Source organism: Drosophila biarmipes, chromosome X, assembly GCF_025231255.1.
Source record: "Drosophila biarmipes strain raj3 chromosome X, RU_DBia_V1.1, whole genome shotgun sequence".
Classification (NCBI taxonomy): domain Eukaryota; kingdom Metazoa; phylum Arthropoda; class Insecta; order Diptera; family Drosophilidae; genus Drosophila; species Drosophila biarmipes.
The window spans coordinates 24,138,800-24,156,631 of record NC_066611.1 but is presented as its reverse complement, the minus strand read 5'-3'; the positions used below and the strand labels follow the sequence as shown (position 1 = coordinate 24,156,631).

The 17,832-nt window shown below is 42.7% G+C and overlaps 1 protein-coding gene across 6 annotated transcripts in view; it reads left to right on the top strand.

Annotated features, from left to right (window-relative positions):
• LOC108027558 (mannosyl-oligosaccharide alpha-1,2-mannosidase IA) overlaps window positions 1-17,832 on the top strand; it is a 53,200-nt gene that overhangs the window by 30,602 nt on the left and 4,766 nt on the right. The window contains exon 1 of one of the 6 annotated variants that reach the window (XM_017099032.3): window positions 9,834-11,045. The exons of the other annotated variants lie outside the window; for them this stretch is intronic. Within the exon in view, the coding sequence (XP_016954521.1) occupies window positions 10,422-11,045 (624 nt within the window). The 5' untranslated portion in view covers window positions 9,834-10,421. Of the gene's footprint in view, window positions 1-9,833; window positions 11,046-17,832 lie in introns of those variants that run through there. 6 annotated transcript variants of the gene reach the window in all.

Sequence of the window (17,832 nt, the reverse complement as noted above, 5' to 3'; positions counted from 1 at the left end):
GCCTGACATTTAAAGCAAATGTTTGACGATGACCAGAACATGAGTATAGGATAAAACATATTTTTATTTATGACAGCGCATAAAAATATAATAAAAAAGCAGCGCGCTGGGAATAGATAGGCAGAAAAAGCAGAAAATAATAATCATAATAATAATACGTAAAAAGTTTTATGGCTCGCCGGGCGCACAAATGAAAAATTGGTTTTACACGCCATTCTCACTGCCGGAGATGATAATGGCTATGGGGATAATGATGCTAGGGATGATAGGGACGACCATGTTGAAGGGAATTTCTGGGGGACAGGCAGCTGTTCGTGAGGTTCTCGCCAACAATGCCCGTGAATTATGATTATTGGCGGCCATTTTGCGATAATGTCATATCCACAAACACACTCGCCCACTGGCACGCATGCAAATGGCGATTCAATCGATGGCCCCAGCCCAAAAGCCCCTCTGCACTCCCCCGGACGCCCCCGCCGCAGATTAGCCAATTGAATGACGAGATTTAATGCCCAAATTGGTTAACTGCCCTTTCGGGCCCAGGAATCTGAGAGGAAAAGGGCCGAAGGGGCTCGCTCCGTGCGATGGAAAATTATAGAGCATTTGCGGAGGAAAGACCGTGATTAAATTGAATTTGAGAAGCACGGTACACTGTGCTCGGAAGTTCTTACGGTTTAGCCCGGCGCACTCTATAGACGTACTACATTTGCTCCCATAATTTCACTTTAATTCCCCCATACATAGGCCAAACCACTTAACCCCAATCTGCCGGAAAATCATTATCCTCCAAATCAACTCAGATTTGTCTGGGCAGAATTTAAACTCAATTCCGTCTCGCATAATTGATGGGGATAATCAGTTTCCCCGGAGCCGTAGACTCAACGTTTTCTTTGCTGATCTCTGCGCCCTACTTTTCCCCAAGCTCTGCGTTCAACCCACATTTTGTAGTAGATTTTCCGTGGCCCGGAGATTTCAATTAGCGATAAATCGCAAATAAACAAACATTTGGGGCGAAAGTAGTGGGGCTGAAACAATTAGCACGTCGATGGCGCTGGGGCGACCTTGATAGGCGAATGATCTGGTTCTGGGTTCCTAATTGCTTGGCCGGTGCTGTGATGCAATCTAAAAATCTCACTGAGGGTTTTCAAGTAGATTACTCCCAGTAAAGATACATGCTATTGGTTTTATTTGTTCTTCATATATCTTTCCACTGTTTCGCTAAAAATAAATAATAAAACGATTAAATTTGAACCTAAAACGATATCTCTTTTATGAAATAATTATACCATAAATAAATGCCTGGAATTTCTCCCAGTGCATTGTTGCTTCTCCGACGCTGTTGCTTCTGGTACATTTGCTGCACTCGCCGCTGTAATTAGATCTGGGTGGTGCAACTGCGTTTAACGAACCTTGTGGCAAGAGTTTCGCCCCCCGGCAGTCATAACCGTAATCGCAATCATGAGCACAATTTCATTTCATTTCCAGAATTTTCCTCGGCCTGTGGAAAGTGGCTGGAAATGGGGAATGGAAGGCCAGGGGGCGGCTCCAATCGGAAGGTGAGAGTTTTGCGCTTTTCGAGTGCGTTTAATGAGGCTAATAAAGCGGAGGCCAGGCGCCGATGTCCCCTGCTCCTAACGAGCTTATTGCATAATAATTGATTTTTATTGCTCGCCCCACTTTCTTGAACTTATTGAAATGAGCTTAGCTATAGTTCATTCACACATTTTTTTGAATATTCAATTTTATGTCTAAGTATTTTTTAAATTGATCCTAGACTAGGGTGCTGGACTATATACTCGATTTATTTTTAAAATATTTTTTAATTTTTATTTAACTTCGTGCTTATTTTGCGCTGTTCTTGGCTTTGCGTTTTATCGCTCATTTTTTGGCCGCGGTTCGGGCCACTTTTTCATGGTGATGGCAGCCGAACGCCCCTTCGCCGGCCCCGGGGGGCGTGGCCCGCAAAGTGGGCATAATGTTTAGTGCCTTTTGTTGTAAAGAGTCTTATTTTATTTTTCATTTTCTTTTCATGCCGAGCTCTTACTCTCTCTTTCCCTTTTTGTTTGCTTTTTTGCTTCCAACTCGAGCCCATAAATTTAATGTACGAGTGTGTGTGTAATGTTCTGCAGCAGACACACATATGCAATTACATACAGCGGGAAAAATGTGTAAAAATAAAATAAATGGCAGAGGAAAATGCACTGCAGTGACTTCCAAAAATGGCAAATATCTTTTTTACCAGCCTCGTGTGTTATGGCTCTATAAATTGAGTTCTTTAAATTTAGTTGCCTAGAAATTGAGTTTTTCGTTGCCCCTACACACTCTGTTAACACGGGGAATTTATTCGCTGACTAGCACTTAAATGAGCTGCCAGGTTTTCCATCAATTTAATGCAATGTCAAGACACATTTCTGCAATATTTGCAACTGCAACTCGTGTTGCTATTCATTTCGATATTCATTAGCTGTGACAGAGAGAGTGTGCCTGCCGTTTCCTTCCACATTTATTTATTTTCGTCCAGCCTGACCTTTTCCCCTGTTGTGGTGTGCGGCCATCAACAAAGGTCAGCTTTTTGCCAGCCTCCTCCATTTGAATATTCATAGATATATTTCCCACACATCCTGTGTGTCGCCCAATAAGTTGTTCTGCACAGAAGAGTATCAGACGTTGGGAGTGACGACGGGTCTTTAGGATAAGCACTCCATGTGGCAGCTATTTTATTTAAGGACGGGCAAAAGGAAGCCCGCGGCGAGGTTAATTTAGCTGCACTGCACCCGGTCTGGGACCACGCCCACTGGGGGAGTCCTCTGCGGGTTATTGTCATTGTCCACTTTCGTTATTACTCGTAAATGGATTAATGCGCTTGGGCTGGAGCTGCCTCGTCCGCTTCCCCGTCACCCATTCCGCCCCTCGGTCTATGCATAAGGCTATCTCACGGCAGGCAGAGGGTATTCCATTAAAGTTGCAGTAGTCGTCTTAACCGACTTAATTCCTCCAGGTCTAATATGTATTTTTACTATTGTTGCATTTTAATTTACGGCAAAAGTCTTGGGCAAACTAATGTTTGTGTCACTATACCCTCCCGTTCTTAAAAGATAGCCCTATTCCTTTATATCTGATATCTGGAGAGGATCTCGAGGCAATGCTTCCTGGTGTCCAGTTCCAGTTTGAAGGAATCTCCACTCATTGCTTCACGATCACCAATTTCGCGTGCCACGCACGTACTTTACAAAACATTTTCCTTTTGGAAATTTCAATTTTGAGTTAGTTTAAAAGTGTTTAATGTCTGTTAACATCCAGCCTTGAAAAATGGCTTATTCTACAATTTACAGTCTCCATTGAACAATCAATATGCAAGATACAGCAGTAAACATTCAAGATAAATCGTGTTGGAATAATGCCAACCCAATGTAAATGTTATGTACATGAAACTTATGATAGGCCACGTCATGGTTAATGTTAAAGCTAACATTACGCGTAGGTATCTAAAATTCCCAATAAGTTCTAGCTAAAAACTGAGAAGTTAGGTGCTGCAGCAGCCAATAAATCAGTTCACCGCAAGTTTTTCGAGTGGGGTACTACGTGGAACTGGTACTTAGGTACTGAACAATCCCAGCATTCTATTAAAAGCAAAAACCAAAACAAAACATTTCCTTAAATGACACACATTCTTGTGCTCTTTCGCCAACTTATTCGCCATGTTTGAAGCGTTTCCGGTTTATATCGATGAAAAGTGGCTTATTGACTTCATTGCAAGTTGATGAAAAGAGAAAAATGTATGAATTTCTTTCACACTTAATTTTTCCCTGTAAACAAATTCCCCTTAGCCGCTTTTGTTGCTCCACGCTTTGTTTTTGTCACTCTCGAGCTTGTTACTTTGGGTTTTCCCCTGGTTTTGTTGTCATCGTTACCTTCCCCGGGCTGCTGCTTCTATCTTTCCCTTGCTTTCTTCTTGTTTGTTATTATGTTTTTTGATTAGAAAGCCAGGACTTGAGAGAGAGGGGAGGGCGGTGAAAGCGTGACGGCATAGAAAGTGTTGAAAGGCATTTTTTGAAGGCGTCAACCGCTCGCAACGAAACACAATGCAAATCCGAATGCCTCGCCCCTCGTCCTGCTCCTTTGTACCTGATTTCTTTGGGCAGACAAAAGGATGCGAGCCGACAGGAAGAACAGCAAAAATAATAAAGAAGAGTTAATTAGAAAAATGCCTCGGTCGTGGGTTTCATTACAAGAGGGAAGAGGCAGGCGAAATGGTGGCAATCACACTGATCGTTGCTCCATTTTCCAGGCAATAATGTAAGTTATAAGTGCATGGAGTGGCATGCCCTATTGAGCTGTGGAAGCTTGAATGAAATATGCTTTTCCGATCCTAACTTCTTATTTATGGGTTCTTTTGCCACCTGGTCAACTCGCGTTTTTGAAATGTGTTTGCAGCAGCCGCAGATACGGTGGCACATTGTCCCACTTGCTTGTTTTGACACTGAGCAGCGAGTTCTATTGTTGCTTCCCCGGCGATAAGAGCTAAAATGCTGCGCGCACTCCCTCACTTACGCACCTACTTACTTACCCAGTTAGTAACTTACTTAGTGGGGCTTATGGCCGAGTAAGTTATTGTTATGAGAACGCCGAGACAAAAGGACGAAGGCGAGAGAAAGGAATGCAGGCGAATTAATTTATGTTGGCAGAAGGAGAAGGAACAATACAGCGAGCAGGGGCGGGGCAAGGACATTAACCAAGTTGACAGGGAATTAGTGGAGCACATCTTTCAGCCCGCAAGAAGATGACAGCCGTGGAGGTGAGGGAGAGCCTCCTTTACATTAAAGAGTTTTGCAACCTGTACAAGAAATTCACAATCCGAAAAAATATATATTTCATAAACAGGGGGTTTATTTGCAGCACAGATGCACGTGGTTGTATGCGTTTTCCAAAGCTCAAGTGGGCCAGTGCAGGACTATGTAGCATGCGCCTCTTCCATCACCACCCCTTATACATTATGTCAAAGGAACTTGTGTATTTCCATAGCCCTCTCCCGCTGAAAGGGAGAAAATCACTTAGGCGCGTCCCAAGAAAGGAAATAAACACCGGGATCCCCGAGCGGGCCAAAATAAAAGCCAGGAAGATTTTAACCCAGTTACTTTTCCTAATTAGTCGCTGCTTTGCCAATTTCTTTACAAATTCTGCCATTTATCCGCCGCCCCCCACTCCTGTGGACCTTTTCCGTAACCCCATGCATACAGGGCGTATACTTAGCACGTTTTTATGATTCACATTTTCCTGCTGTGCGTTCTGACCCGCTTTTTCTTGGTGCTGGCTACATTTGCCATATGAATATTTACGACCCATTTTGAGTTGAATTACTCAACTAGACGACTACGAAATTTTCATAATTATTGTGCGTTGTTTTTTCATGGCCCTGACTGTTGGAGTCGTAAATTAAACATAATGTAAATGCATGTGGGGCCTTTTTCCATCAATTTGCAATTAGCATTCGAAATTGTTATACTTTTTTGTGGCCAATTAATCGCTGTCCATTAATTGCCATACTTTTGTCGTTCTCAATTTTATTCGAATTAAGTTGATATTTTTGCGCAGCTTGGATTCTTTTTCGCTTAGTTTGAAATGTGTTAGTGTACTTAATTGAAATGGTATTAATATATTTTCGCCGGAACTTCCTCGGCGGCTTTTGAAAATGTTTTACTTGAATCTAAATTAGATAAATAATAAAATATATTATTATATATATTATTAATATCATGTACAATCTTATGCAATATTAAGATATTTTCGATACGCTTAGGGATCATCGGTCTTAGCTTTCCCTCTTCGAATTTGCCCCATATCATTTTGCCGCACCTAACTTAGCTTTTTGGAGGGAGCTTTTTGAGTTTTCTCCATTGCCAAATTGTTGCGCATTGCAATGCTTGTGCCTTCGGGTGCTTGTGTGTGTGTGTGTGCCTGTTCCGTTCCATTCCCACTCATTGCGTTCCGCCTGTTGCCGTTCCGTTTCCCGCTCTCACTCAGCATCTCTTCGGCTTTTGGATGCACTTCGTCGATTTCGTCGTTTGTCGCTCTGCTTTCGTTTCCGTCAGTGCTGTCACTCCCGAAATGTCAAGCTAATATATTTAGATTTTTTCTAGACAGCTCGAAGCTAGCTAGCTAAAAATTAAAATAAAGGATTTTTCAAATGTATTGATTTAATTGATGTTATTCGTATGCTGATTACAAATATTTTGGGTGTGTGGAGATAAGTTTAAATTCGAAATTGTGAGCAGATTTATGTAATTTTTATGATGGTGGGCCGGCCTATTTAAATGTAAACTATGAACATAGTATCTAAGTACCTTCTGTTGCTAGGTGGCCAATGTGGCAACTCGGCTAAAATATAATATTGACAGTCTGCTTTTTTAAAAGTATTCTAGTTGGATGAAAGTGTTATTAAAATGGAAATTGAGTGCAAACTTACGTTATAAGCCGGGTTATCAGAAGTTTGAACTATAAACTTAGTATATGGCCAATCCGGCAACACTGCTAAAAGTGAGGTATCGACGTTGATCGCAGTAATCCAATGCCAATGAAAAACCGGGAAATTGTGAATGAGAAGCTAGGAGACCGGTGACAGTGTAACATCCACATTATTCAAGAGGCCCTTGACGACTTCTAGCCTGCACAGCGGGGCCATGCCAAAGTGCCATCTCTGACCCAAGAGAACCGTCGTCTGGCGGTTTTGTGGCTCGGCTCTGGGCTCTCGGCTCCTGTGCGTGTTTTGCTTCTGCTGGCCGTTTTTGTTGGACTGGCTCTGGCCCATTGGTGTTGCCTCAGTCGCCGCATTCGGTTCGTTCTGCTTTCGCCTTCCGGCGCCTCGTGCACGCGCGAAAAGTTCGGAAAAAGGAGAAATAAAGAAACTCGAACACACACACATACCCCCCGCCGCAAGACAACAAGCCAGCACAAATACAAACAAAACAAACGAAAGACAAACTATTAGCCACATCGGGGAGAAACAATTCGTTATTGCAAATAAAAAGTGTCACGAAAGCGCCGGCCCTGGAACAGGGGACTCTCGCGCGAGCCAATTGAGGGTTCAATTAAATTTTGGTTAGAACCGAAAATAAATAGAATTTTCAGAGCGCGAGCAACAGTTCCAAGTGGGTGGAACCGAGTGGGCGGCGGGTTGATGCTGTCAGTCGGTCGGTGGGTCCGTGTTCGGTTCGCAGGGGTGCTTGGGGGCGGGGACTGTAGCGGTCCGGAGATACTGGGGCCGCAAAGGTGAGAGAAGGCGGTTGAACATCTCGGAAGTGATAGTATCTGAAGGGAGCCAAGAAGTGTGTGAAGTTGACTGCGGGGTCTTCGAAATTGAGAGGCATCCATAAACATGAGATTTTGGGGGAGGAGCCCCAGATGTGTGACAATTGCAGACCACGCATCAGCATAGTGCTTGTCCTAACTGATTCACACATCTGATATCATATGTATCTCATATATTATAAGGAAATTATCAGGGAAAAAGTCAGCCGCTGGATATATATAATTGTTTAAGATGGGCAAATAAAGTTGGTGGGACAGCTGGAAATCTATATACAGTGCTTCTAATACTTAACGTACGTCAAACACAAATTATAAAAAGGTTTTCAATTTAGATCATTCTTGTTAAAAAAGAGACTGTCATTTAATATTTTCGGAGATCTATGAACTTAATAACGAGAAACCGAAATATAGGAATCAAGCCCAATTTGTTAGAGAGAAGAATCCAATGAAAAAGGAAAGTAAATGACTAATAACTAAAATGTTATCTCCCCGAATTCGTATATGAGAAAACGGAATATGAGTTTCAGGACCAAAATTAGCAAGCATAAATATATATGACGATGCGCTAAAAGTATATAATTTAAGTGGGAAACTTACTGGGAGAACGAAACATCAGAATTTCCAGATTTAAAATTAGAAAATTTGAATATCTAGGCCAATTCGTTGGCTTTGTAAGTGTAGCCAAAGACGATTATTTATGAAGACTTCGTGTTTGTGGCAGACGGGGAATTAGATTGATTGAGAAAGCCGAGTGGAGGACAGCTTCTTGTCACAACTTTCCACGAAAATGCTGGCTGCCGTCCGTCCCCCTGCCAGGTGCAGTGCGTGGAAAATGTGGGCGGCGGTGGGCGGAAGTAGGAGTGGGTGGGTGGGCGAAAGAGGTTTAGAGAGGCCCCGAGGCTTCGGCTTCGTTCTTCGCTCGCCAAGTGCCGCCGTTGCGCTTGACACGTTTCTTTCCTCTCTTGTTTTTCTTGTGCAGCCTCAGGTTTTCCACGCCGCCCAGGAAAACCCCCATGTGTGCATGTGTCACTTTGCTGTGTTTATGTTTTATTTTCATTTCGTGTTTCTTTTAATTGCCAACTGCCTAGTGAGCGCGTCCTTGAGCCGACTCCCCCAGCCCCCAGTTCGCCCATTTTCCACTCTATATTTAAACGCATCTCTCAATGATTTCGCCCCCAACTAGCTGCAGCTGCCAAAAGCAAAAGCAAAATAAACACTCAAAATTAAAGAGACTGTATGGGCTCTGTGTGGGAGATTCTTTGGGAGAATCCGCCGAAGATGCTCCCATCGTTAATCAGCAGTTTTCATTATGCCAAGGAGCCCCATTATTCCCATGAAATATGCGCAGCTCGACAGTAAATGCTCAGAAATACATCTTTCGCAAGATTGTGGGAAATTTCAAAATTCTCCGAAATGACAAGCATAAGCATCGGTAAATTTATGGCTTCCTTTGTTATATTTCGTCAAAGTACATTGGGATTTAATTAATATTTTAGCCTACTATTTCTCTATTTTATGTGAGCCTCTTCCGTTAAATCATAAATGTTACTCTTGCTTCCATATAAATTGCATCCCTAAATAATCGAATAACATGTTCTTGAGTTTAGGGATTTTTCTAAAAACTAAAAATTCATAAGTACTGTTAAATTTGTTGAATATTATTATATTTCGCAGAATTTATTAGCTATTTTTATATTAAATTTACGATTTTCGGAAAGCCATACTCTTACTCATGATTCGTACATTGCATCTATAAATGCTAAGAAGAACTTGTCTGGGAAATTCCTAGAAAGCACCTAATATGAAAACATTTATTCATAATACGTATTATATTTCGCCGAACTATTTGATTTTGTTTTTCGAATTTTAATTAATACTCTAGCTGGTGATTGGTAATAAAAAGTTGCAGCTTCTTATCAGCACTGTCTCTCTTTTGGGCAACTCACTGTGTAGAATGTAGAATACAGTATGCGAATCGGCATTTGTTGAATGGCGTGCGCTGAATTGATGTGAATTCAATTAAAACAGTCGCGTCTGAATTTCCAAGGGGCCGGGCTGGCGGGGAAGCAATCAGAAATATATAGAGTAAAACGAAATCGAGTGAATGAAAGCAGCTGAGTAGCCAGTTATCGGATTGATCTGATGTGATCCAGTTTGTCACCATGCTCCTTCTGGCAGTATTTTTAATTATTGTTTGCATCTCTTCAAGTGCGTCTGAAAGTGGTCAGATCTGGGTCCACATTGCGTGTACTTAATTTGTCAGCTGGGCATCTGAGCATCGCTCGTATTGCGTATACGTAATGGTGGTCTGTGTTTTGACAACTCCACGAGAGCGCTGCTTTGAAATTCTGGCACAGCCAACTTGACCTTCCCCTTTCTCAGTGTTTCGCCCCCGACTTTCCACCCCACCCAAATCCTTCCCCCAGTTCTTCATTGATTATTCGAATTTGAAGTGCAGTCGTGCGGCTCAAACAAAACTCAAGCAAATTCATAATATGCATGGCAGTTGGAATAAAAAGCGAAGCCGAGTTCTCGGGGGACGGCAGAACACTCTGGACACTGCGCGGGTCCAGTTCTCACCTCAGAATTTACTTCATTCCGTTTGTTGTTGTGCTTTCCCTTCGCGGAAATCGTGTACTTTGTGTTGTCCTTTTGGTCTCTGCTGCTGCGAAAAAAATCCAGGGGATGCAATAAAACCTTGTCAACTTTTATATTGCTCTGTCGGGCAGAAGTACTTAGGGAGGCAGAACGCAAGGAGGATGGCTTCAAGTGCTGTAAACACAAGGGGGAATTAAAGGTATCCTTAGCAAGAAAATGGAAATCCAGGCGGGAAATACCATCTGCAGATGTAAAAAGTGGGGGGAATCGGAGATATCCTGAAAAGCAGGACTTGACCTATCCACGTTTTTGTTATTGTGTCACACCGTTTTCATATAAAAAGAGAGCTTTGGAAACATTCTGAAGTTCTAGTGATATCTTAAGACATCCCTATCAACCCCCTGGAAGTGCTGCATACGTACATGTTTCCCAAACTAGGCTATGCGATCCCGGAAAATACAGCCATAAGGAGATAAAAATCAAAACTATAACGCAAGAGCAAATCAATCAAAGTGAAAATGTGCCCGAAAACGTCGAAGACTACGCCGCTGCTGCTGATCGCCGGGATTTGCTTTGTGATCATCCTGGTGGGGATCACCGGCATCACCCTGATCAACAACATCAACCTGTCGAACATCATTCGACTGAACGAGAAGGTGGCCAGCGACAGTGTGAGCAACAACGAGAATCAGATCAAGGAGCTGAACTACGTGAACAACCATCCGCGGAATGTGTATCTGAAGTTGAACGCCAGCAACGGGGATTCGGGGGAGGAGAAGATGCAGAGGGAGCAGGAGCTGCAGGAGCTGCAGGAGCAGCAGGAGCAGTTGGAATTGCCCAAGATATCCGCTGTAATAGGTGTCAGAAAGCTGAAGGTCCGGGATAATCAATTGAAGGCGGCGTCGGAAGCCATTTCTGTACAAACGTCGCCCCCTCCATCTTCACCGCCCTCCACTTCTCCCGGAGATTCCACACCCCTGCCTTCCGCCGGAGACTCCTCGCCTCTGCCCTCTTCCGGTGGGTCCACCGTGTCGCCACCATCCTCCGTGGACGAGGACTCCCCACCTTTGCCCTTCGGCGGGGTCAAGTACAACGCCTCCAGCGGATTGATTGATTACGAAAAGCGAAACCAAGTCGTCAAGGTGAGTCAAGGGTTAAGGGCTGTCTGCTGCCCACCCGACGGGTTAAACGGTGCTGTTAAAGGTGTAAAGCCCAAATCGGAGTATCCTTTTAAAGTGTCTGACCTTTCTGTTTGCCTGAAGCTAACATTAATGCCTAAGAAATAACCCAGTAGGTTAATAATATTGATAGGAATAGGAAACACTTTTTTGGTAATTATTGTGAAATTAATTTTCCTGGATGAAGTACAAAATGTATATTGATTTTGCAAAGCACCAGTGCACTGTGCGGTGTTTTGCCCCCTTCTCAACACTGGAAGGATTCCGAGTAATGGAGTGGGGGTGGAATACCAGGATAATGTTCGACTCACAGATAAATGGACAGCGGTGATATTGAGCCGGCCTGTGAAACACTTGGGTGACGTTAAACAGGCACGTGACAACAAGAAAAATAGAGGGAAAACGAACTAGAGGTGTCAGTTCCTCGCAAAGCGCACCTTCGCAGCCCCTGACTACCCCCTTTTAAAGCCGCCTAAACCGCCCAACTTATCCGCCAGTGAAAGCGATCTAAATCTTGGCGTTTATTACGCTCACTTGGCTCCTTCTCTTGTACAATTGCCATTACGTGGTTGGCCATAGTTGCCCCCTTCGTTTCCGCGCAGTGGCAGGGGTGTCGCCAGGGGGAGGTCCTGTGCCAATTGCTTACGCCTTAACGGCTCAAAAGCCCGTGTCAACTGGAAGTAGATACGTATAGAACGTGTAGAAGCGACGACCTTGACTAAGGCGATGCGCCTAAGCAAAATGCAGTGGAAAATACACTGAATACGGGGGAAAAAAGAGGAAAACACAGCACATTTAGGGAATACGTACTCCAGTGTTGGAAAAGTATAAAAATACTAAAATATGTTCCTTAACTAGTGAATAAAAAAGAAATGCTTAACCTTGAAGTTAAAACCATTTTCGCAGTGCTTCCGCTTTCTACTTCCAATAAAAACACCAGAAAGTAAAATACCTAAGCAAAAATTTGTTTAAGCAGCTTAAAGTGTTGGGAAACTGCAAGTTTCCCTTAATATCCCGCTGCACACTTTGGGAATGCCAATCAAAGTGAATAGGATTTAGTTGTGTGGATAACAAGACCCGAGGACAGCTTGATTAATTTGAATGAGAACTTGAACCCAGATTGCATTTTATTGACTTAAATTTCCATTTACCTGCTGAAGATTGATATACATATCTCAATCACTGGGACAATGTTCTCCATTTGCGAGGGGATGCACATATTGTAGGTGAACGAATGTGTGATTACGATTTACCTGGAATATCTGAGAGCTGAGAGGGGTGAAATACAAATGAAGACATTTATATATGACAGGGGTGGCTTAAGAATTGCAATTTTCATAGCAGATACGAGGGCATCAGAGTGGCAAATGTGGGGGAAACAATCTGTTGCAATTTAACTTTCTTGTTTCTTGTTGGCTTACTTCATCGCCCTGTTTTCCCTCGAATGTTTTATTCATTGTTCTTTTCCGATTATTTCCCATTGCAGGTGAGTAAACTCGGAATTGATGATACGCCTTTCTGATCGAGGGAAATGACCACTAAGAGATATGTATAGCTAGGGCCGACTGTTCGGACTTGAGTATGTATTACTTGCTGGATTATTGATCACTGTAACCCCTGGAAGGGGTATTCTCCATAACTTTTATTTGATAATCATACTAAATATATTTTCTGATGGGCAAAAAAGAAGCCGTAATAACACTTCAAGTCCAGAATTCGCCGATGAAATGCCTTAGCCTTGGTATGGAATTGCCAATGGTGGCGATTTTCCCGCCAGTTGTTTTCCTTTCCCTTCATTCTTTCCATTGTTCACTCGGCTTGTTTTTCCTTTTTTGCGCTGCCTTGTTTTGCTTTCCATGTTCTACACATGTCGGCAGCTAATAATCGAATTGTGTTCAGCCATTTGTCCGCCCCTCTTTGCTAATCTCCCCCCCCAAAGACCGCCCACCACCCACCGCCCCTCGAGTTTTTCCATCCCGTTTGTCCATGCAAATTACAGTAGGAATTGAAATGAAAAACGGGTGGTGGTGGAGGGGTGAGAAAGCGCGGCGAGCGAATCGAACGAAGCATTGAAAAGCCAAACGCAGACAACTGAGCCACTTGTCAAGGTGAAAGTAAGCGAGGAGCAAAGCAGGGGAAATGGAAAAGCGGCGAGGCCTTTTGGAGGACAACATTGCGTAGCATTGACCAATTCAGCTGGCCGCCAAAAATCGCCGGGCCAAGTGGAAAACCAATAGAGGCGGCAGAAAATGCCAAAATCCGCACAGTGGAAAAATCGAGCAATTAGGGAATTACTTTAGAATTTTTTCAATTTGTAAATACTCAGACAGAAGAAGCTCACAAAGTACGGGTTAAAAAGAAATGATTTAAAGTACAGAGACTAAGATAAATGATTAATTATTAAAAATATATATGTTTTTTTTGTATTTTACTAAATATTTTCGGATTAATAATTAAACAAAACTATTTTCTATATTTTACTAATTATTTTCTACCAAATGTCTGTTTGTTTATTTTCACTATTTTATCTTGAAGTTTGAATACCATATTCTAGTCTTGTAAATAACATGTCTGCTGTTTGTGGCACTTTCCCATGGCTCTTTGGCTTTTGACCACTGTGCGGTCATCCGTCGGACGAAAAGACCCAATGACAACAACGAACAGCAGTGCAGCACTGACACTAACCCAGTTTTCCCCCATTTTTGTTGTCCTTCAGTCGGATCAGTGGCAGTGGTGTGGGTATTTCAGTGTGTATTTGACCGATGGCCGTGTGCTGAGCATTTTGACCGTTTCGTTGACCAGTATCATTGTCAATAGCGCAGGGTCAGCAAGGGGTTAAAGCGGCCAGTTGGGGAAAGGAAAAGCTGAGGAAAAGCGCAGAACACTTTGGAATTTCGCAGCATAAGCGGGAATTAAGGCGCGAAGAAGAGGAGAAACGAGAAATCATAGTTCTGTTCTGGGAAACTTTCTTATCATCTTACTGAACAATACAAAATTCGTTCATGTTTTCCTCTGCCGTTGCATTCAATTTCCCAGCTATCTTTTATTTCCGTATTTTTCCTCGTTTAATCTCTGTGCAGTAAATTTCTTGGCGAAAAGTTTAGTTTATATTTTGGCCGGGGGCCACGCCCACTCACCGAAAATGCCCCCACAGTCGCAGCAGCCGGCAGGCACCTAAATGCAAATAGTTAGATTGTTTTCCCAAAAATATCCGGTGGCGATTAAAGGACGGAGGGTATGATGGGCTTTAAGTAACTTGTTCCAAAGTTATACTAATAGTATTTTGGGTATTCATAAATGTGGAGTTTTTTATAAACCAATAAACTATATTTTTGGATTTATATCAAGTGTAAATTATGTTTCAATAATATAATTTATATTGTTGATTTCCCTTTAGAAGCGTTTCCCTATGTTGCCCTTAAAATTTTGTAACAGTCTAGGGTACTTTAAAACCGAGTCAATTGACCGAAGTGCTGTGATTTGGCTAAATATATTCCCTAAGATTAAGCGACAGAGGCGAAGTGGGAGGGAAGAACTGGATTGCAGGAGGAAAGTTGGAAGGAAAGCTCTCGCCGCGTCTTTTGCATTATTTTATGGCCTCAAGCAAATGATTTTTCTTTGCCAGAGTTTCTGGTTAAAGTTTTTCGCTGCCAAGGAAGTTGGTTGCTTTTTCCATTTTCCATTTTTTTCGGGGTGTGAGTGTGCATATTTTGCAAACAATTTTCAACTTTTACTCCTTTATGGTATTTTTCGGTATTTTTGTTGCCGAGTCCTTAACTCCCGCTTTGTTCCCCTTTTGTTGGGCTAAAAACTTTGCACTCGGAAAAGTTGCATTGAAAATATTTGGATTATTCAATTATGGGGAGCTAAAGATGATGCAGCCCCGCATTTTCCGCATTCCAACCGCTCGGTCTCTGCCTTCTCTCTTATTTTTGCAGTTTCAACTTTTCATTTTTTGGCTGTAAAGATTGCGCTCGTAAATCGCCCAGTTCTCCGGGGACTGTCATTAAAGTTAGATGGAAGAGGACGAATACGAATACGAATACGAGGTCGGGGACGGGGACGGGCACTGGCAAAATCGGAGCGGAGAAAGCGATACTGGTGGGGAGGGATACGGCTTCTGTGCGGGGCTTTTAAAATGAGAACACGACTGAAATGAAATGCCATCAAGTGAATGACGAAAGTCACGTGACAGGGGCTGACGGAAAACAATTCCAGCGAGTGCCAACATTCAGCTGTGGCATGCCTCAAACTCAAACGCAAAACTAGAAGTTTGCGACAGCCTACACTGCGCGAAATTCACGGCACATCAGTCAGAGTGCACGGTGAAAAATAGTCACATTTCTTTGGATTTTAATTGGAGCTCAAACAGCAAAAACCTTCATGGTTTCCGAAAGTCGTATTCGTTTCTAAAAGTAAATTCTTTTATGAAACATAGTAATGAACACCCTTGCAAAATTCTGTTAGGCCCCACACCCAGGCATATATTTTCGGTGCAGGATTTTGTCACCTGCCGTCTGGGATGTGGACAGATTGTGACATACGACGAGTGTCTAACACCCGCCATCAGCCTCTCACTCTGCGCTCCGCTTCCTTCTACTCGATCCCTTGCTGCCTGTTGGGACATTCCATTGCGTAAATTAAGTTCCAACATACCCATACACAAAACACATACATGGAAGTACAGGAGTTATTTCTTTTGGTGGAAAAGGGCACATCTTAATGTGGAATATAAGAGAATTCGAATACAAATTCCTAAAGCTATCTCACCTGCAAATCATAAACCAATAGCTCAAATTAGAAGTGCATTTTTGGGGCCCCAACATAAAAGCCATTGTAAATACGGAAAAATCAGGGCTAAAATTTTGACTCCCATTTGACTTTCGTAAAAAGTAATATAGAGTAATAGAGAATTTAACCACGAACGTATAGAGGTATGCCACATGAAAATCGGAATAATATAACTCTAGTTATGGATTGTGGAAGCTCAGTTTTGGGTCCCCATGGTGAAGGCCGTAGGAAATACTAAAAAATCTAACTGAAAATGGGCTAAAATTTTGAACCTCATAAAAAACAATGATTTGAATGCAGAGTATTAGAGAATTCAACCACGAACTCATAGAGGTATGCCACATGAAAATCGGGATCGTATAGCTCAAGTTATGGATTGGGGAAGCTCAGTTCTGGGGCCTCATGATGAGGGCAATTGGAAATACTGAAAATTCCATCATGAAAATGGGCTAAAATTTCGACCTTCGTAAAAAAGAATGATTTGAATGCAGATTATTAGAGAATTCAACCACGAACTCATAGAGGTATGCCACATGAAAATCGGGATCGTATAACCCAAGTTATGGATTGTGGAAGCTCAGTTTTGGGTCCCCATTGTGAAGGCCTTGGAAATACTGAAAAATCCAACATGAAAATGGGCTAAAATCTTGACCCCCTTAAAAAAGAATGATTTGAATGCAGATTATTAGAGAATTCAACCACGAACTCATAGAGGTATGCCACATGAAAATTGGGATAGTATAACTCTAGTTATGGATTGTGGAAGCTCAGTTTTGGGGCCCCACTAACCTGAAAATGGGTTGATATTGTAACCCTGCAAGTTCGCAAGTGTTCTCTGCATACTTTTAGACATCCTTACCCGTGATAACAAAACCCCTGTGATTTCTTTATTGCCATTGACTGCTCATATGAAGTCGGCGTTATTTTTTGGCCCCCATGTTTCTCATTTCGGGGCCGCACTGTGGCTTTACGGCGATGTCGCACTCACGCACATCCATTTGAGGCTGACATTCCTGCGCCGGTGGCACGTTTTGTGCGACGTTTGCACATTGCCAGGATATAACTTGATGTTTAATGGAGACATCCAAACACAGGCACACACGCCGCCACACACAACCAACCCGCTCGCCCACCAAAGAAAAGCCAGATGGATGAGTTCGGGTTGTGAGGTAGGCCACCGGCATACCAAATTATTCAATCAATCAGTCAAATCCATCAAGCAATTTCCGTTAATTAGTCGACTTGATGATTGAGATACCGCTTTCTGCCAGTGCTTAGACCACCACCTAAACTGCAAATCAGCCGCGGCCTGCAGGTATTTCTTTGAGAATATTTAAAACAAACTGTGGTACATTAATAATTATTGGTTAAACTTTATGGTCACCAAATATATAAAGAGATAATAGTGCTTTCATTAGTGAATACTTACTAAATAATAGTTGGTATTTGTTTTAGAATAAAATATGTACCTGCATCTTCACGTTTTTCCCTTCATTAAGCATTCCTGAGTGTCATCCATCAATCTGGGCTGCGGCTCATTAAATCACGCAGAATCTGAGGAGAAACAGCCGGAGGCAAGAGCTCAAAGTTTCTGTCCCTCGTCCTGCGTCCTGCCGCCATTCCCTTATCCTTGCCCCTTTTCCCACGCTTTCTGGCAGCTGTTGTAATCCGTTTAAAGTGTTTTTGCGGGCTGTAAACATTTCGACTTTTAATTCACTGACAGCGGTGCTCCATTCAGTCCGTCCTCTTGTTTTACTATATCCACCGTTCTCCTGCTGACCGCCGGCTTTGGGGTTTTCCCGGGCTTATGGGTGCCAAGGGGGCGTGGTCGCGGATAAATGGCTTTTCCAGCCAGCTGTCTCTTAAGAGTGTAATTCGCAAATAAAACATTGCTAATTGGGTTGAGTACGAAATAAAACCGAAGAGATCATGCCAAACAAAGGTTACATTTAAGGAGGGA